General features: G+C 38.3%; 2 protein-coding genes, 1 long non-coding RNA gene and 1 other non-coding gene across 6 annotated transcripts in view; 2 read left to right on the forward strand and 2 right to left on the reverse strand.

Moving 5' to 3' along the window:
- Positions 1-7,405, reverse strand: part of arpin (actin related protein 2/3 complex inhibitor) — a 14,011-nt gene extending 6,606 nt beyond the window's left edge. The window contains exons 1-3 of the mRNA XM_044191998.1: positions 7,234-7,405; positions 6,523-6,598; positions 2,048-2,180 (exon numbers count right to left, since the gene is read on the reverse strand). Of these exons, the coding sequence (XP_044047933.1) occupies positions 2,048-2,180; positions 6,523-6,598; positions 7,234-7,325 (301 nt within the window). The 5' untranslated portion in view covers positions 7,326-7,405. The remainder of the gene's footprint in view (positions 1-2,047; positions 2,181-6,522; positions 6,599-7,233) is intronic.
- On the forward strand, positions 1,037-1,107 carry trnag-gcc. Its single transcript has one exon. It is a non-coding gene; the product is annotated as a tRNA-Gly (tRNA).
- On the forward strand, positions 6,903-15,153 carry LOC122874319. The gene is made up of 3 exons (XR_006377590.1): positions 6,903-7,044; positions 7,418-7,489; positions 15,024-15,153. It is a non-coding gene; the product is annotated as an uncharacterized LOC122874319 (long non-coding RNA).
- fam169b (family with sequence similarity 169 member B) lies at positions 9,623-19,260 on the reverse strand. Of its 3 annotated transcripts, none has more exons than XM_044191996.1 (9): positions 19,130-19,260; positions 18,192-18,335; positions 17,732-17,834; positions 17,572-17,657; positions 15,004-15,166; positions 12,555-12,737; positions 11,887-12,012; positions 11,653-11,723; positions 9,623-10,159 (listed from the first exon to the last, which is right to left on the reverse strand). In XM_044191996.1, exons 2-9 carry the CDS (start codon positions 18,315-18,317, stop codon positions 9,854-9,856), a joined length of 1,164 nt encoding a protein of 387 aa, XP_044047931.1. In that variant the 5' UTR covers positions 18,318-18,335; positions 19,130-19,260; the 3' UTR covers positions 9,623-9,853. The 3 variants fall into 3 exon arrangements, with proteins under 3 accessions (XP_044047931.1, XP_044047930.1, XP_044047932.1); XM_044191995.1 differs by having other exon boundaries at positions 19,030-19,177; XM_044191997.1 differs by lacking the exon at positions 19,130-19,260 and having other exon boundaries at positions 17,732-17,884; positions 18,192-18,312.
- Between the last annotated feature and the right edge of the window lie 1,448 nt (positions 19,261-20,708).

Raw genomic sequence — 20,708 nt, forward strand, 5'->3', positions numbered from 1 at the left:
AAAATAAGACATTGTTCTGTACAATCGTGGGCCGAGAGGAAAAGTCAGGGGACCACCAAAGTTATCAAAGTCAGTCAAGTTCTGGGGACCACGAATGTCTGTACAAAATTTCATGGCAATCCAATCGAGATTTGTTGACATAGCATGGATAGCGACAACTCTCAACATGACAGAGAAAATATGTTTTCATGGCTTTTAAGGTTTGAAGTATATGGACTTGAAACTGGCCAAATACTGTTGTGGATGATTTCATTAAACAAACTATGTACTGTGGATTTATTATATAACAAGCCTGTGCACCTAGTATAGTGATTAACGCCAATTTTGTTGAGATGTATAACACTACTGAAGAAACTAAATGTATTAGGACATATAAGGTGTGAAGATAGTAAAGTTTTTTAAAAAATACATTCACAACACCCTGAGACAAGAGGGATCAGCGTTCTCCCCGTCTCCGTTACAATGAGATCATTGAAAGATTCAGTACTTACAGTACAGAGCCCAGTTACAGTGTCAGAAAACTGGTCTGAACCGGCCGAGACAGGAGAAATCAGGTTCTTTCCTGGCTACTCCGGTAAGATGAGCTCATGGAAGATTTTCGGTACTTTCCAAAAGCATGAGACCATTGTTTCTTAGAAAAGTTGGATTATTCTTAGAAAAAGAGGTGGAAAATCCACCAGAGAAGGAGGAACGTTTTTGGCTATAAAAGACAGGCCACAGAGCTTGGTATTTAGTTCGCTACCGGTACCTGACTCGAGTTGATCTCTTGTGAACGAATACACTCTATTGCATTGACAATCTATAGATGACAATCTATCCAGTAGTTGTCGAGACATTTCATCCAAAATCACAAATATGAACCTCTTGGATGGAGCTAGAGGAGACGTCATTCAGTCAGACAGTCAACAAACAATAAACAATTCACCGGGGGCGACAGGAAAAGTCAGGGGATTGCCAAAGTCAGTAGGATTCATCCTCTGGTGAGAATTCTGGCAGAAATGTGGGCGTGTCAGCACACATTGGAGCACTTTTTCAAGCATTGGTGGTTCAGTGGTAGAATTCTCGCCTGCCACGCGGGAGACCCGGGTCCGATTCCCGGCCAATGCAGAAACAGCTTTAACTTTGCCATATACCTGTAGAAACTGTGCAGCTACAGACCACTCAGCTGTGAAGGACACACTAACGACAAACTTGTACACTGTAGGACATGATCGCAAATTTGTTGCTTAAATGTGTACATTGGTATAATAACAACGTCCAATCAAATGTGAGATTCCTACCCACACCTCAAGAGGAGGAGGTGCATTGGTATAATAACAACGTCCAATAAAAAGCTTTACTGTCAGATGTGGGATTCCAACCACACCTCAAGAAGAGGCTGCGACCTCAAAGAAGCACCTTAGATTGCTAGGCCATCCTGACTTCTTTCAGAGGGTTGCATTTTCTGAGCTATAGTTTCAATCTTGCCCAAAATAAGACATTGTTCTGTACAATCGTGGGCCGAGAGGAAAAGTCAGGGGACCACCAAAGTTATCAAAGTCAGTCAAGTTCTGGGGACCACGAATGTCTGTACAAAATTTCATGGCAATCCAATCGAGATTTGTTGACATAGCATGGATAGCGACAACTCTCAACATGACAGAGAAAATATGTTTTCATGGCTTTCACGTGAGAGGTCAGGGTTAGATTCCTGCCCAGAACAGTTTTAACTGCAGATATAGAGATACCACAAAGTTGTGACAAATACACTAATGTCTGCTCTGCTCAATTAAGACACAAACTTGTATAACGGGACACATTATGCGGTATGCATTTTTACAATACCAGGGTCCTTGTTCAATTAAATGTTGTTTTGTCAGAAGTGGGATTCCTCCAGGAGACAAATTTGACTTCATGTCTTTAAGTCACTTTGCTTATACGATTTAAGGGTGCAGCTGCAGTCCAAAAATGTCTTACATTGGAGGTGGGAATCAAACACACACTGCCAGGGGACACTGTGACCTGACCACGAGTCTTATGACCCAAATGTTTGTTGCTATCTACTCACTGTAGGAGGACATCAGGAAACCAGTGTTGACTTTTTTGGTGTCACTGAAGTTTGGCTCAATCTCCTTCCCGCTAGCATCAAACTTCCTTTGATGGATGCGGCTGGGTTTGATGTACAGCACATAGAAACGGACCTGCCAATGAAAAAAAGCAACAAAATCAAAGTGTGATTTGTGTTTTGTCTAGCTGCGTTTATGTTTCGTCTGTCCAAAATGCTAAAACTGATGTGGATTTGGGCAATCTTCTGAACTTTTTTCTGACACAACAAAAGAGGAGGTTGTTTCTTTTAAAGCATAAACAGAGCTAAAGTTTCTGTCAATGGCAGATCGTGAAAGACATGTTTATATTGTTTAATAAAACATGAAGACAAGACGAGACAAGGTTTGAATCTATGGAAGTTTTTATTGGACTTTATTAGTTGTGACCCACAGAAGACAATCCACAAATGTCTACCGTGACCCACAAATATTTCACTATGCACAAACATGTATTTTGTAATTTGGTTGTATACAGTCATATCCAGAAAAATACAGAGCGATTTATATATGCGTAATATGTATAACTTACACTGTTAAAACACATTTTAATTTTTATTTACATAAAAATAGTAGATAGATTTTACAAATGTACATAGCTTCACCGCAACAAATACATGTAAAGTGATATTTACACATTTGTGGTTCCATTTTTACATGTGAAATGGGTTTTGCTTCCTGTCAGCTTGTGGGCCATGTGACATTTGTGACTTCCCTCCTATTTATTTGTGGAATGTTGTCCAATTCGTACTGCAGCAGATCTGTAAGGTGCAGTTACTAGCTATTCCCTCACATGAGCTGACAGAACTACAGTACAAATCCACCCCCACTCTGCTTCTCTGCACTCTCCACTCTCTCCACTCTGGCTATACTGTTCCAGGCGTCTGCTAAACGCTAACACTAGCTAACACCTAGCTATGGCGACTCAGCCACAGCAGCTCACGTTTTTGGAGCAGCAGAGAGAAGCTCCACAAACTGCCACGACAGCAAGCTAGCGTCTGTCTGGGTCGCTTGCTAGCCAGCCACCAGGCACGCTCACAGACCCCATTGTGAGCTGGCTGGAGCTCTCTCAAATGACCAGTCTCAAACACAAGAGGCTGTTATTTACCTGTTGACGGATACAACAGATATGACGGAATTGCTTGCCTGGCGCATATGCCAAAAAAGTTTTCGAGCTTCCTGGTTTACTTCCGGGGTATGCGACCCACTGAATATGCGCAGTAGTCTTTCTCCCGGTGGCCCGTGAGTTCCCATTCGGCCCCTAGACTTCACATTGTGATGACGTCACAGATTTATAAATCGCTTTTCTGAGCTCGAGGAAAGTTTTACAAATATAAAACCTCCATGGATCCAAAATTCATAATAGAAAGAGTCATAATTGACCTTATTTGCAGTTTGAGGTGTCCTGTCCACAGTTTTACAGACCTCTCTTTTACAGTTTTTCTCAGTTGCTAAAACACAATTTCTGAAACCTTGCTCCATTTTCTGAAACCATTAAACACAAAACCTCATCTTCAAGCACTATTTACAAAACCTCTGACTCCTTTCGCAAAATGAAACTTTCGCCTCAAAAGAGTTTTACCTGTGTTCAAAATCGAGCACTGCTCTCAAATCATAAACAAAGTGATCAAAATGATATACACTATCAAGCAGTCAGTAAACAATACACCAAAAACAGAAAACACATTGTTCAAAACATAGTTCTCAGGGAGAAATAAATTTTTAATCTCAAAACAAATGTAATATTTCTCCGTCATTGTCTTTTGATAAACAAAAACATGTTCTATCATAGTAGCTCAAAATTGATCAGAAATTACTACTCTGCTTTGCTCTTAGCAATTTTTTGTTGTTCGTCCTTCTCCTTGTACCCCTATTTTTACAGTACTGTACCCTGCATCTCACAAACTTGTCCTTTGTCTCTGTGATACTGTAATTCTTGTTCTTTGTTGATATGAACCTGCAACCAGTCAAAATCTATTGAGCAGTCAGAAACTGTTAACAAATGGAAAACACAATGTTCAGGGCCATACAATTTGTTCATTGTACAGTATACAGCCCACAATGCACTGTACTACAATATACAATACTAAAAGGGACAAAAATCTAAGGAGTAAACATGTGATCAATCGTAGAAAAGGTTTCAGTCGTAGTCATCTGGACACTGTTTTCAGAATCAAGACGTTTCGGCTCCCATCCGGAAGTCATTCTCAATTGTGAAAAAACTGGACGGGAACTGGAAATTTAAGCTACTCTGAGTTACATAAGCCCTGCCCTCAGGAGGGAATCTGCCTGAGTATCTGTTAATAGCTAGTTTCACCTGAAACTGACCTAATAGTTTCAAGATGGCCCAGTAATCAGTAATCAGGCCTATTGTTCTCTGGCTGCATCTACTTCATCACTGTTAAGTGCCTGATTAGCATGCTATAGGCGTGACCAAGGTGATAATACACTCTGATAGACTTTGGGCAGATTAAATCTCAGACCACCATTTCTGTTCAAAGAGGGTTCTCTTTCTTCACAAAAATGGCTTCCTTGACGCCTGCTCAAACCAACTCTTCTCTCTACTAAGAATCTTCACCTCACTGTCTCAAATGTGTGGTTTGTAGCTTTTAAATGCAAATGCACGGCGCTCTGTAATCCTGAGTTAGCGTGTCGTCTGTGCTGATAAAGTCTTTTGTGAAGTGGCTGTTTGGTTTCGCCTATGTACCGTTCTTTGCAGTTTTCCTCACTGCACTGAATGGAGTAGACAACATTGCTCTGTTTCTGTGTGGGTAACTTGTCCTTAGGGTGAACGAGTTTCTGTCTTAAAGTGTTGCCTGGTTTAAAGAAGACAGGAACATCGTGCTGTCTAAAGATCCTTTGTAGTTTTTCAGACAGTCCAGATACATAAGGAATGGAGACACCGTTCCTTCTTGGTTCAGTTACACTTTTGTCCTGTTTTTTGGCTCTTTTAACTAGACAAGTTACCCACACAGAAACAGAGCAATGTTGTCTACTCCATTCAGTACCAGAACCCCTCTTTGAACAGAAATGGTGGTCTGAGATTTAATCTGCCCAAAGTCTATCAGAGTGTATTATCACCTTGGTCACGCCTATCGCATGCTAATCAGGCACTTAACAGTGATGAAGTAGATGCAGCCAGAGAACAATAGGCCTGATTACTGATTACTGGGCCATCTTGAAACTATTAGGTCAGTTTCAGGTGAAACTAGCTATTAACAGATACTCAGGCAGATTCCCTCCTTAGGGCAGGGCTTATGTAACTCAGAGTAGCTTAAATTTCCAGTTCCCGTCCAGTTTTTTCACAATTGAGAATGACTTCCGGATGGGAGCCGAAACGTCTTGATTCTGAAAACAGTGTCCAGATGACTACGACTGAAACCTTTTCTACGATAGAACACTCCTGGACGAATGAGGGACTACACCGTCCCATGTGATCAATGTGCTTCTTCTTGTCTTTGGGCTGGGTCAGGCCAAAGCACAACCTGTTTGCTCTCTGAACTGGCTTATATTGGTTGTGTCACATCATTTGAAACAGGTTACATCAATTTTGAGTGGTTGTGTTCAATCAATGACATGTGTTCTCTATTTGTATTTGATTGTTGCCACTTGTGTTTACCAGTATGGATGACATGTGCATTAGAGTGCAGAATAATGTGTTTTGAGAATGAAAATGTGTGGTGGAAATGGTTTAAGGTATTGACAACAGACTGCACAATTAGCTAAATGAGGTCAGACAACTGAGAACTTTGTTCAGCCAATGGGATTTATGTTCTAGCAATTGAAAAAATCTGTATAATCGTGGACAATAGGCAAAGTGCTTTTTGGGGTGCAGGGGAATCTTTCGTTGCAATACCGCAAGTGGCCACTGGAAAAAATGGGCTGCAAGGCTGAGCGGTGGTGCTGTATCCAGTTCTTATTATACAGCCATGGACGGAAGTCACAAATGTCACGTGGCCCACAAGCTAACAGGAAGCAATCTACAAATATGCATGTGTATTTTTGTGGATATGACTTTACACAACACAAATTAAAAAATACATGTTTGTGCATAGTGAAATATTTGTGGATTGTACAACTATTAAGGTCCAATAAAAACTTCCATATGAAACCCTTGTTTAGAAAAACACTTTGATTACATTAATTAATTATTTAAGACAGAGGCAGCTTTCTCAAACATGGTTTCATTCTTGACATTATGACAAAGTATAATTTACTTTGATAAAGATGTGTTGACCTGAAGGACTTCATTTTGTACAGTGGTTCTAAACAATTTTCAAACAACCCTTTTTTAATGAAGGGAAAGACAGAGCTGTTGGAATTCAGCTTTTTATTGAAAACATGCTTGCAGATGAATTATGTAGTCTCTTGATGAGAGAGGAGAAAGGGCCATACCAGACTTTTAGAGCATCAGACCCTGACTGTATTTTGCCTACTGTACCTTTTGATTGTTGTCATCACTGATCGCATGTCTGGAAACATCCAGCAGCTTTCCTTCTAGAAGAATCCCTTGGCCCCTGTGTGAAAGAAAAATATCTAATATTAAAATCATTCTACTTCCACTTGTAACTGTGCATTATGTTCCTTATAGGAGAGCAATGTGCAACAACTCCAAACGTATGTTCTCCCTTGTAGAGACCTGTATAGTGGAGCCTTACAAGCCAAACTCCTTGGTTACAGCAAATTGAATATCAAGTTCTAAATTTTATTTCGACATAGGTCAGCTACTCAAACGGAACTCATTTGAATAAATGTTTAACTTTTAAGTTATAAGTGGTTGTTCACCGTGTGTTAGTACACTTGAACTGAAACACACGATAGAGGGCGTTAGCTAGCAGTAACTACTAACACCAATACACCATTTCCAGTTTTCGTGAGATTAAGTGCTAACTGGGGAATCAGTCGAATGATAAATATACAACCACTGCAATTAGCGTACTCCTCACAAAATAATGTGTGTAAGGTGGGTAAACTAGATCTAGGCTACCTGCTCTAAAAGTAAACTGTCCGATTTTTCAGTGGAGTTTGATGTTGTCTCCACAGAAGGAAAATAACATATCATACTGAGCTACTGTAACTGGAACTCATCTTAATACTTTATCTCTTTTACCTGTCAATTTTAGTCTACAAACAAAAGTATTTAAGCCCCTACCTTTCATACATAGAGGGGCACCACACACGGTCAAATTTCTCATTGTGTACTGGTTTGTTCTGTAAAGACGTGTTGTGATAAATTCGACTCATCTTTCACAAACTGTATTGTAATATTGTAACTGTTCCTTTCTCCGATACTTTTCCTGTTTCCTTACTTCCTGTTCCTACATGTCGCATGAGAGAGGTGTGCTCGGTTTTCGGACAGAACGTGCCGACGGGTGACAGCTGTGCAGGAGATGAGGAAAATGTACGCGGTGAGAAACGAGGTCTAAAACAATAATAGTGATCATAATCAGAATAATATGGAAGCCCATTTCAGCCACGGAAAAAAATAAAAAATGTTATGAATGACAAAGATAGAAAGACAAAATTGACACTTTTAAAGTCAAAATTATGACTCAGTAAGTCAAATTTGAAGTAAAAATTATATTATAGGTCCTGCACACCAAATGGACCAAATCTCAGAATCTTAATTCAGTATCTCAAAAAATGTATTTACCATAAGTATTTTTCAACTGCATCATTCCTAACAGTTTCCTTTATTTTCTTTTTCCTGGTAGAAACTGACTTGCATATCATGAGGAGCAAAAGTGTATTTTCTGTAATGTGTTAATGAATTTCAATTAACATATTTGCATCTTTAACATTAGAAAGTCATTTGCATCCTTTTAGTGGGTACTGATTGCTTTATTGCAGTCACAGTTAATTATGTTTCATTTTTTAAAACTGTTTGTATACTTAAATTGACTTAAGTAATAGTTTTGGGAAATATGCATAATCACTTTCTTGCCTAGAGTTAAGATGAGAAGATTGATACCTCTCTTATACTGTCCATTATATATAAGGCTATAGCAAGCAGCCAGTTAGCTTAGCTTAGCGTAAAGACTGGAAACAGGGGAAAACAGCAAGACTGGCTCTGTCTGAAGGTAGCAGCACATCTAAAGCTCACTAATTAACAAGTTATATATTGTTTGTTTAATCTGTACAAAACTGAACTGTAAAAAGGACATGTGGTTTTATTTGCAGGAATTTTTCTTGGCCAGGAGCAGTGAGGTGCTGTTTGGAGGATTGTGCTACATACCCATGCTAGCTGTTTCCCCTTGTTTACCCCACTTAATTTCCTGTTTATGCTAAGCTAAGATAACTGGCTGATGGCTGTAGGTTCATATTTAATACAGACATGAGCGTGGTATCAATCTTTTCATCTAACTCTCAGCACGAAAGTGAATAAGCGTATTTCCAAAAATGTCAAACTATTTCTATACAATTGAGTCAAGATACAAACCACAACACATCAACTTTCAAAGACATGCTGGGTTACTTTCCAATTTCAAGGTGTTTTTTAACCCCATGCAACTCTCCATGCTGTACATGATGTATGATTTATGTATGATGTGATTGATAAAGTAAGTCTAACCATGCTTAGTGTTATCTGATTAGACCCAGTAGTGGAAGAAGTATTTACATCTTTTACTTAAGTAAAAACACCAGTACAACAATGTAAAAGCAAGTAAAAATCCTGTACTTGAAATCATACTTAAGTACAGAAGTATTATCAGCAAAATGTATCAAACGTAAAAGCAATAATACTACAGTTAGGTTGTTTGATCCACTGGTTCCCAACTTAGGGGTCAGGCCCCTCCAAACGGTCATAAGATAAATCTGAGGGGTTGTCAGATGATTAATGGGGTAGTTCTACTACACAAATTTGTATTCATATTTTGGACTTTTCTCTAATCTTTGCTTTTTTGTGAAATATTGGATTATTTGAACAGTTATGAAATGAAACCACCTGTGATGTGTTTCTTTGGTGGAAATGCTACCTACTGAGAGATATCTACAACATGAGAAGGGACACTGCTTTTTTGTAAGGAGTCACAATCCAAAAAGGATGGGAACCACTGTATTAATTTTTAACAATGCATTGTCTTTATTTGAAAAGTAACTATATCTTTCAGATAAATGTAGTGGAGGAAAAGTATAAAGTAGCATAAAAGGAAAATATTCAAGTAAAGTACAAGTACCTCTAAATTGTACTTAAGTACAGTACTTGAGTAAATGTTCTGAATTAACTTCCACCACTGATTAGACAGGTTGAAGGTGGGTGGAGCTCTGCTGGGAATTATGTGAGGTCACTAAACTTCATGTACTAATAAGAATGATAAAGGTATAATTTATCCCACCCAAACAAAGATAACAGGAGAGTGATGGAGATGTCAATGAAGCATAGTTTGTACAGCCCCAACCAGTCCTGCGAAGAGCCATGAAAATCAGTCAAGTGGGTTTACTATGGGTGAGCAGGGCCTTTAAATCAAAAGGAAACAATGACTTCCATTTGGAGGGTAAGACAGCAACGCAAACAAAACTGTTATGTTATCTCTGTAATATCTTACTAAAACAGTTTATTGCATGCTTTGTGATAGTACTTATATTATACTGTACAATTAATTTATTCATATATCAGTCTAAAAAGGTCTGTAAACTTCATTCCATAAATACAGTATAAAGGTCACCTAAGTTTAGGTGGATATAGCATCCACTTAATCTGTATGAACAGTTCCCTCTGAAGGCTGGTGTTGCACACAAGGCTTGTGTCTGTATCCTCATGTCCTTCTGACTCATTTGGCACTTTGTGTTTCCTCTGCCTCTGGCTTCTCTCTGCGGGGCTCTGCAGAGGGCTTGGATTTCAGAGCTCGTTTTGTGTTTACGGACTGTGGTGGTCTGGTGGGAGATCCAGAGTCCAGATCATCGGTGTGCGCTGCAAGTCTACATCCTGTTCCAGAGATTTTGCTGCTTGGGGAGCTTCCTCCTTGGCTTGGATCACAAGGTTTAATTTGTTGTTCAGAAGAGCCTATTACTAGTGGAATGTTCACATTACAGGTGCTCAGTGGGGTCAGGTCCAGTCTACAATTGTATGTCTGCATCTAAAAAAACAGAACAGACTCTGAGACACTTAGGCAATATAATGACTGGTTAGACTCATAAAGAAATCTGCTTCCATTTCTACATATATATTCTAGGTGCAATGTTCTGAGAATTAATTCTTCATTAATATTGTTATGACTCACAACCCCCAGATCATAAATAATTTTTTAATAATTAAAATTGGCTTTTCTGAACTATGAGTTTCCCCTGTGACCTTGAATAATTTGTAGAAGCACCTCATGTTGAGAAAATATTCACTGTGTTCAGAGGCCAGTCTGTAATTCAGACTGTAAAGTTTCTTCATTTATTGTCTAGTAAGGAATTATTACAATTTTCTTGTCTACTTCAAATAATTTTTTCCTACGTTTCCCAGAATGTCTGTGCCAAGACAGCTTCCATACAATCATTATGTACACTCGCTTATTCTGGGTTGTGGGGGGGCTGGGGCCTATCCCTGCATGCACTTCCAACTAAAAGTCATCTACACAAGGTGGACAAATTCATGGAACAATACAATAAAAAAGCCCAACAATAGGTTCCATTTTGTTGAGGGTGATAATGTTTCATTTTTGTTGAGATCGTCAGAGGTGTTGATTCAACAAAAGTACATTTTTGAGGCTGTAGTTTGTATATACACGAATAACAGAAAAACTGCATTAGCAAAGAGTAACGGTGGTCACAAGTAGACACACTTCATCAATGACTGAAATACGACATTTGCTGAACGACATTACCATGTACATTCTCCAATACGCTTCATGAACACTTTTGACAGGTTCAGTAAAAATTTAGCATTATTGTAAACTGGTATTTACTAACTGTGTTTTGGTTACTGTCCACACTAAGCTCTAATGATTTTATTGTATCATCGATGTTTCGACTACACACAGTCTTTTTAGGGCAAATATAACACAAATGTAATTTACAGCCATAAATATACAAACACAGGGCTACAAAGCAATGGACAAACGATTCATTAAGCCATTACAATAAATATATAGTTAGGGGCCTTGGCTGAAGAATTAAGTAATAAGGGGAAAAAAAACAAGATATAAGCTCATTTACATAATATTTGTAACAACTAAGTATGCATAACTAAGTACATACCATGTGTAAACTTTTAACCACTGCTAGAGAGGAACGTCATAATACGGTCCACCTCTGTAACCTTCCTATAGTCACTAGCTAACCAAGAAGTGTGCAGTATGAAGGTGTGGTCTACATATCATAAGCACAGCATCTCTTGTGGCTGCGCTGTGTTCAGGTCTATAAACGCAATTTACATCGCTGCCTCTTTTATGAGGGATTTCTTCCTGTATGAACATCATTGCAAATGCTGGATATGGAAAAAGCCTTTTCTTTTTGTTTCAGAGGCAATTTATATATCCCAAAATCAGTCCATAAATGCAAACAGTAGCTGTTTTTAACATAAAAGATAAAGTGTTTTAGAGGGATTCTTTCAACATGAGCAAAGAAAAATTGAGATTCTCACCTTCTGAGAGGAGTCATCTCCTTTATTCCACTGTATTTCTCCTGATGTTGGACTACTCTCCTCATTAATACCTAGAAAGACACGAGTCAAATGAGGTCACATAAAACTGAGGGGTACAATTAAATGTAGATAAGCTCAAAAAACATTGGAATCCTTTTTAGTTTTGCAGTATGATATCTAAAATGTGAAATTCTTTCAACCATCTAGACACATAAAAGTCAATATAATCTGTACTGAGGGAGTAGCGGCCTAGCTGGATGTTGAGCCAGATGTTTCGTCGTTGAGGCCAGCCCCCTGGAGCCTCCACCTCATACAGACGCTCCCGATGTTCCTCTTGCTGCTGCAGGAACCTCCTGCACACTGAACACACAGGAGACACAAACACACAACCTGTTAACGGGCTGTTATAGAGTTAGTTATTTTAAAAAAGAAAGAAGAGGTTGAACAATCATGTGTGTTGCTTTTTCGAAATCAAACACCGTTCACCTCAGCTTTCAGATAGTCATTACTACCAAGGATCTCTGTGGGGATTGTGGGGAAGTTTGAATTGAGATTAAAATACAACAGCTGGACTAAACAACTTTATTTTTGGTGTGTTGTGACTGCTGTGTGTTTGATCTGCCGTGAAACATAAGTACATCATCAATGAGTGCACGTGGGTATGAATATTTCCAACTGATTTTGTTAGTTATTCCCATATGGCATGAATGCAGCCAGTGCAATACTGACAACCAATGACAGAAAATGTGCATTATTCTACCAAATATGGAAAAATCATCTGACAAAATTCTCCTCTAGATAAGAAAAGATGAAGAAAGGAAGGATGAGAATTAGAATGTAAATAACCAAATAAATGGGCTTTGTGGGGGGATAGAGCAGGATAAAGGAAAACCTTAGCTGACCTGCCACCATGCTGGGTGATAGTGGAGAGCTGACTCCTAGAAACCCCTCTGTGGAGAACGAGGAGCACAAATCCTTCAGCATCTGAAGGCCAAAGCCTCTCCTCCTCCAGCTCCTCCTCACCAGCACTGTGTCCAGAACAGGCAACTGGTAGCAGCGAGTGCTCCAGCTGTCACACAGGCTGCCTGAAACAGGAGCAGCAGAAGAGTTACTGTTTTAAAGAACACAATCCATCATAGTAAATAACTCAGTGCACTTTAGAATGCAGCCCAATCTATACTGGATTTTTTAGGCCAAACTGGTCGATAATTGAAAGTTTAAAAAATGTGATCAAATATCGGCTGATATTATTTTAATTAATTATTTTTTTCATGAAAACATAACATACACAAACATTTTTGATAAGGATCCTTTAAAGTTATAATCCTTAAGATTTTCATGAACTCAAAACCTGTTAATAATATAATATTTATGGTCTGCATTCTTTCTGCAATAGCCATTTAATATACTTACATTTAGTAATTACCTCTCTATATAATAGTTTTCATTGTTAGTGGCGGAGTCCGCCATTCCCATGGTGGATTCAAGTTTCCTTCACACTCACGAGGGATTCACAACAAAACAAGGAATGCATGTAATCCAGCGTATTTGTATCTCATTAATAAAAGCCTCACTGTTTACTGTTTGGCCTCTTTGCACCACGTCAGAGCTGTATTAAGTTACTGCTAATGCAAACCGGATATCCTACTGCCTAAACATTAAAAGACTCAATAAACTAGCAAAACATGGGGTTGCTTTCATTGTGAAGAATCACACAGGAATCGCTGTATTGGTCACTGTGGTAAGCACTGTGATCGTTCATTGAAAATGCATCTACAAAACAAGACAACGTTCATTTTGGGTTTTCTTTGGAATGGAAATAATGGAACAAGGAGCAGTCACAGTGAGCTGTTAGATGAAGAGCTGCAGGTGACCTGCACACCTCTAAAGGCCAATTCATGGCTTCTGTGGCCGTTAGGGTTTTTGTGACGTCATTTGCCCAAGTCCATGGACTGTGCAAACCAAAATTTGTGACCGTGCGGACTGTATGCACTACACCGACTGTGCTTGTTTCATACACTTTATGAGTGTATTGTATTCCCCATCATTGGTCCTATTACTGTTACGCGGTCGCACATACCCTTTACTTCTTTTTACTTTTTCTCGTGGTTCAGCCAGATACAACAGCTTCTCTTCTTGTTGTCAGGGGCTGCCATCATGTTTTCTGGTGTGCATGTGCATTACATTCAATTGTAGTATGTATAGAAGCGACTCGGCTGTCTGCATGTATGATCAAGGTTTAACTCCTCAGCAAGATAACTGTTCTGTGGAAAACTACTTGCACTGTGTGCAGCAAGCATCAGATCAATTATTACTGACTGACTTTATTAAAACAACATGAGTTTGTTTGACTGCACTCTAAAAAGATACACCAGCTGCTCTTATGTTGTATTTCTAATGAAAAGTAGCTGCTCAAGGAGTGTTCGCTGTGGTATTAAACCACACTTGCTGTTACCACAGTAACCAAATCAACTGGGACCAAATCTTAAGGATTATAACTTATATTTGGTTATTGTGACCACGACATGTATTGAGCGGGACATGTTACACTAAAAAAAAATTTACTTCCCTGTGCTCTCTGGTGGACAAACTGTATTGTGTGTTAACGTTTGCATACAAAATATCTCATAATCTAACAGGAATGGTGTCATGACATAAAATTTGCTCAGCCCACCAACCCAATTTATTTTAATGAGACCACTGTCTTCCTTTTAGCACCACCCTCAATAAAAACTACCCCTACAATCGCTATTCCAATATATATAGTCATTTGATTCACTGTTAATTAATTAGTGAAGCTTCAAGTTAATCACTATAATTTCACAACATACAGTATTAACCAATATATCGTACTGATCAACCCATATATAAAGTTTAAATCAGACTCAGCATAAAAGCACAGGACCCCGAAGCTAAGATTCACTGACTGTATGATTCAGTTAAATTATTTAGGTTTTGTTTTGCTATGGATTTACAAGGAATGGAGAATCTCATCTTGACCATAATGAAAAGGCAAATGATTTCTTACACTCCTGGTGATCACAGTCCCCTGGATTTAGTTTTGGATCACACAACTTTCTCTTCTTGCAGCATCTTGCCTCCCCGATTTGTATATATGTAAATTCTCCCACTGCTATATACAGAAGCAAATCATCTGGAGACATGTTTACTGTATAGTTGTCACCTTTTGTTGTTAGAAATACTATTTTTGAAGTGAATTTACTTTATTTTAAAGTCGTGTGATGTAGAATCAACAGGTAATATGCATATGGTAAATCAATTGTGCACCCACCCCACTCTCATTCTCATCTTCTTTCTCTTCCACCCTCTCACTCTCCTCCTCCATCCTACCTTTGTGTTTGATGGTGTAGAAGCCGACCGCCTGGCTGTCTCTCCACAGCAGTTTGCAGCTCTCTGTGCGGGGGTGCAGGGAGAACAACACCTCCTCCTGTGAGGACCTCTCCACTACCTGACTGAGCAGGAACACAATCACCCTCTCCATAATCGACTGCACCTGGGGAAAACATAATGACTTAGGAAGCTCAAGTGACCACACACATATGGCTCTGGTAAAAATCAATACAGTTAATATTTAAAATAAAATGCTTTTTTTAACTGCGCTTTAACTGTGGTTTAAAGAGCTTGATTTAATTTATATGAATTTAGTAATATGATCACATATTAGTCAGCTGGTATATTGAGATTCAGTCATGTACTTGAATTTGAATTCTTAAACCAGTACTGATGTTCAAAACCTTAGCTGAGCTTTTCTTTCTTTCTCTCTGCAAATATGCGATAAAAAGTTGAACAATTTCATACCAAAAGAACTCCTTTCCTTCTGGAGGCCTTTGAAACTTATAGACTTAATGTCTTAACGTTACGGCTGAACGATTTATGGTTTTCATATCGAAATCGCAATTTTAAAGTGTGTAACTTTCAAATCGCAAGAGATTTTAATAAGAATTTACATAATTAACGATGTCTTTAACGAAGCAAGTAAAAGTTTAAGCCGTGACTGTTGATTTCATATTGCTGGCAAATTTACATAAAAAAAAACCCAAACATTAATTCTGTCATTTGGAAAAACAACAATAAAGAAGTCTTGCCTGGCTAATAAGCTCTCTGTATATTGGTGTCTGTATTATTTACACTTGGGCAAAGATGATTTTGTCAAAGAAGATTAACCACTCAATATTTGATGTGAATAAATAAGGAGTGGGCTGTGTATTTTTGCTCTTTATAATAAAGTGCTGAGTCTTTTTTCCAATAAATTTAACAATTTTTTGAATGTAATGATTATATCTGTATCTAAGCCAGTTGAGTAATGTCAAGTATACCACTAATAATCTAAATAAATGTGAGCTATTGGTCACCTTTTCTTTACAGAACTAGCCAAGTATACTTAGAAGTTGACATTTTTCTTTATCTTGAGAAAACAAGAAGTTGTTTTCACGAGAAAATGAAAACTCATGTCTCTGAAGTAACATGTAATCCAGGTAATCTGCACTTCTTATACAGAATTCTGGAGTTAAAAATATAAACAGGATCACTGAAATACTCTACATTCCTCTGTGAAGTTGCAGCTATACTCCGTTTTCTCAAGATAACGAGATAATTACCTTGTTACCTTGAGAAACCTACATTTTGTTTTTTCAATATAATTAAGTCGTTATCATGAGAAACGTTATTCTGAGATAACGAGACATTTCACTTGTGATCTTCAGATAACAGGATAGAAAAAAAATTACTGCAACCTCGGCTGCTCTCAGCTTCCGTACAAAGCCATTTAAACTTTGTACAACTTAGTGCAAAGCCATGAAAGAAATGTGAGCCTTTCCAAAGACACACATTTCCTTGCACAAACTGTTGTATCAAATGAATTTAAATGTTGACATCAGTATTAAACAAGTATGTAGTCCTGATAGGTTAACATTTACCTTAACTGAGCAGATTGGCACATGACCATGTTAGCTGTAGCAAACCCCACATTCATTAAGCTTGTTCTGTCCTTTCCATCTCTCTTCTTCTTCAGTGAAGATCTATACAGTATGTGACTGGCTGAATTAAACTCACCTCCACCTCCTGTTTCAACTACTACCTTTTCTCACATCTTAATAGTATCTGACAGCTCTACTTAATAGGATCAATGAATGATTTATGTCCCACTCTGCCTATAGTCATGGAAGAAGAAACTCTAGGATACATTGCTAAACTGCTTTACAAATACATATTTTGGGGAGGTGCAGTGACTAATATCAAACAAACATACTGAGTCCAACAAGACTTGAAAGTTGCCACGCTTTTGCTTTTATGGCTCGTCCAGGATTTGAACCCCAGAACCTCATACCCCTAGACCAACAAGCCAAGCGAAAGGACAATGATTTGATTGCCAATCCAGGAAATGCTTCAGTTTGGCAACAAACATACACATTCCATAATGGGGCATCTGTCTTACATGAGCATGAATTGGTCGTAGGGAGTATCCCAGGGGTTTTTCTCAAGCTCCCTGTGAAAAACCTTCTCCCTTGATAAGGGCACAGACTCAGTGTGGCTTGTGGAAGGAAGTTGGTGAATCTGAGTGAAATGTGCTGAGTAGCAGGTTTAACTAGCATGTGTTACAAACATCTTGGAGAGGATAGAGCCTTGAATCCCCTCTTGACTTTAAAGCAGCTTCACGCTGTATGCTTTTCCTTGTCTCTATTTTCTGTCATTTTATAGACTAAATGATTAGATAGACAGATAATTGTATTTTTTTTCACACTGTTTAGACCTGTGTAAGAACCCTGATCTGTTTATCACTGTGTTGTAGTGACGCTGACATACAAAAAGATGTACAAAGGCATATTTTAAAAGTGCAATGAGATAACTTGTGTTATTAACTGGCACTATATAAATAAAATTGAATTGAATTGAAATTACCAACATCAAGCCATTTCTGGATTTGCTGGATGTTCTTAAGACGTCATCCACACACCACCACTTCTCATGCAGGTATAAAGCCACCACTGGAAGGTAGAGCAGAAAGCATCAGTGTTTTTCTTACGTGTGTCTGATGAAGGCAGTGTGTTTAGTTCCAAACCTTGTGTTGGATCATCAGGAGGGTGAAGCGCCAGCAATATACAGTCAGGTTGGTCATCTTCAAACAGCTGCAACCGCCTTACATTGTTTGCTGTTATCGCTACCTGACCAGACAGGAAGACGACTTCATGCATCTTTATCTACACTCTCTGACCTGAAGACACCAGTGTATCAACAAACACACTTTTTTGAAAAACATACTTTTCTTTGTCTAATGTCAAACAAAATTGTTATACTTAAAAGAAAACATTTCAGGAGCAATCAACAAAACCAGTGTCAAGGATGTTTACAAATATTTGCAACTTCACCATGCTCCCATTTTTTTTTTTTTACCAGTAATTAAATTAAGAGGAAATTAAGAGGTGAATATTATGGATATTTCAGCCTATACTCCATTTGAGATGGTAAAAACCATCATCATCATCATTATGAAAGTGGAGACATTACAAGTGTTATGGTACCTTTGACGTCTGTGATGATTGAAACCACTCATTATTAGGAGGTTTTGACTCCAAAGAAGAGAGGTACTGTTCAGATGCTGATGTCAGGTCAGTGTCATCCACAGCAGGAAGGTCTACAGGGTACATGGCCTCTCAAAGGGACAGCTGTTTAAGGGGTAGTTACACATTTACAACGGTTTAAAAACATTAACAAACAACAAATATGTCCCTTGACTTTATGGATGTAATGACACCAGTAGTAATTAGGGTAACTGCTTGTATTCTGTCCAGTTTTCTCGTACAGAGCAAATGTCCTTCCACCAGACTAAGTTAAAAATTCTGGCAGTTTAAAGTTGCCTTTCTTGTGCAGACACAGAATATCAAGTAGAAGATGACTAATGATCTTTGGCAAGCTGTTAGTTCCTTATGGTAAGATCGGTACATAAGTTAATTAACGCAGGTGAACCTGCTTGTAGCTTAACATTAACTTTCAGGTCACAGTTCGCCATCCACCCATTATGTCGGTGGCTGTGTGGATGGTAGTGTTTCAATTAAAAATTATTTCAAGTTATGGGAATAAAAACACTTGAGTGTATTAGAAAGCAATACTTGAATTTGAAAAGCTACTATTGGTGATTCAGAGTGACATCGTGACGTCCTTAAGCGAGTTCACGGGCACGGCAGCATTAAATTGACAGATCTGTTCATACCCACTATGACTGATATGCTGTGAACTGCACTTTGAGCTGCTAACTTAGCAATGCTAACAAAAACAACATGTAAGGACAATTCACATAAAGCCTCGCAGAACGATTTTATAACAAATGTTGTGGTAAGGCGTCACAGCTAATTAACTTACTTTACGCCTGAATAAGTTATGGTGTAGTAGAGTAATATACGTTGACAGGAGACGCTTCCAGCCCCACCTGTAACTTCCCTAAATTTCACTTTGAACCCACCTTGTTTTGTTTTGTTTTTTTTGGCTTGCAGCGACACCCTCTGATAGGACAGAAGCTTTGCCTCACTTCGTCCAAGCAAACTCCATCAAGTTCGCCGGCATTAGCGAGGACATGACCGGAAACGCATGAGGTGGACTTCAGAATAAGTACAAAAGTTTTCCTGAAAAAGTAAACATTGGAATATACAGACATCCAAATCTTCTGGTATGACAAAGTTAATGTCCAATTATTTCCTTCAAAAACTTCCAAACCCACTTTAACTGCATTTTGTGGGTAATGCAATGTAATGACATGTATGCATCAATAAATGAAAAATAAATATAATATAATATATACATATAATAATAAGTTTAGTTGAGGATAACCTAAATATCAGCTTAAAGGGCCTTGGTCCTAAATCTTTCCTGATGTGAGTTTTGCTTCATTATAAAGTTTTTGTTACTCTCTACATACAAACATACACTCTTAAAGATCACCTCCAGACACGTTTTAAGATACAGATGAATATAAAAATGCACAGCTTGGAACAGTAATTTGTGTCTGATAAAAAAAAAGTCTGACAAAAATGTTCAATCACCTAGTTAAAAATTCTTACAATTACATCTCTCATTGAAAAATCCAGAATCTATGAATATGCAAAATGTTTTAAATTTAAAAGATCAACTGTTGGACACAAGATGTCTCTTATTTCACTGAAAAGCAATGAAAAGTGATCCACAGTTTAGTCCACATTGATTTCTGTTGTGCTGACTGTGTGAAACGTTTTGAACAAGTGAATTCAGTATTGAGAAACGTGTGTTAGCAATTGTAAAAAAAAGAAGAAGACTTAAGTCTTTTTGACACGACAATAGCAGTAATCTAACATGCTAGAAATGAATGCAAATTGATCATTGTCTTTCAAAATCAGGAAATATGCATCATCAGTGCAACGTTTAACCGGACTGTGAGGTACTTAATTATAAAGTATTATAAATGTGACAGTAAAGCATTTTTGTATAATTGTTTGTAATTGTGCTTTATGCTTTCCAAACTTAACACTCATCTTTTCGCCTTAAGTTTGCGCTTATTCTTGATTACCTTCTACCTGTTTCCATTACCCTGCCGACAGGTCGCTCTCAGTCTCAATGAATCTATTAAGCCCAGTACTTATAGTCCATGTTTGTCCTGCCGACGACAATATTGTAAACTTTCTAAAAAACACTGCATCTCTTTAACATTGTTTGTGTCCCACAAGCACAGTTGCGTGTGTCTCTCTCTCTCACTCAGGCTCCTCTGTGCTGGACCATCGGCCGTCCCGGGATCCCTGGCTGTCGGTTTGGATCTGGATCTTCGTTCTCCATGAGATTCAGCCTGTCCTCTAGTCTCTGTCTCTCCCTCTGTGTTTGTCTATTCCTTTCTCCTACCTGTGTGAATGGTGTGCTTGAGTTTTGCCTCTTGTGTGTTTGTGTAGTCTGTCCTCTTCCAGGTCTCCATGGTGGAGACCCTTGAGGCAAATTTGTGATTTGTGATATTGTACTATAAAAATAAAACTGACTTGACTTGGCTTTACAGGTTTTTTACAATTGCTAAGTCACATTTC

This window comes from Siniperca chuatsi, linkage group LG4, assembly GCF_020085105.1.
Source record: "Siniperca chuatsi isolate FFG_IHB_CAS linkage group LG4, ASM2008510v1, whole genome shotgun sequence".
In the NCBI taxonomy this organism is placed as follows: Eukaryota; Metazoa; Chordata; class Actinopteri; order Centrarchiformes; family Sinipercidae; genus Siniperca; species Siniperca chuatsi.

Excerpts from the sequence above, each read along its gene's own strand:
- fam169b (XM_044191996.1), bottom strand. The coding sequence starts at position 18,317 with ATGTACCCTGTAGACCTTCCTGCTGTGGATGACACTGACCTGACATCA. Across the intron at positions 17,658-17,731 it reads TCCTGATGATCCAACACAAG|TGGTGGCTTTATACCTGCAT; the intron begins GTTTGGAACTAA and ends TCTACCTTCCAG. Across the intron at positions 11,724-11,886 it reads GCTAGGCCGCTACTCCCTCA|GTATTAATGAGGAGAGTAGT; the intron begins GTACAGATTATA and ends GTGTCTTTCTAG.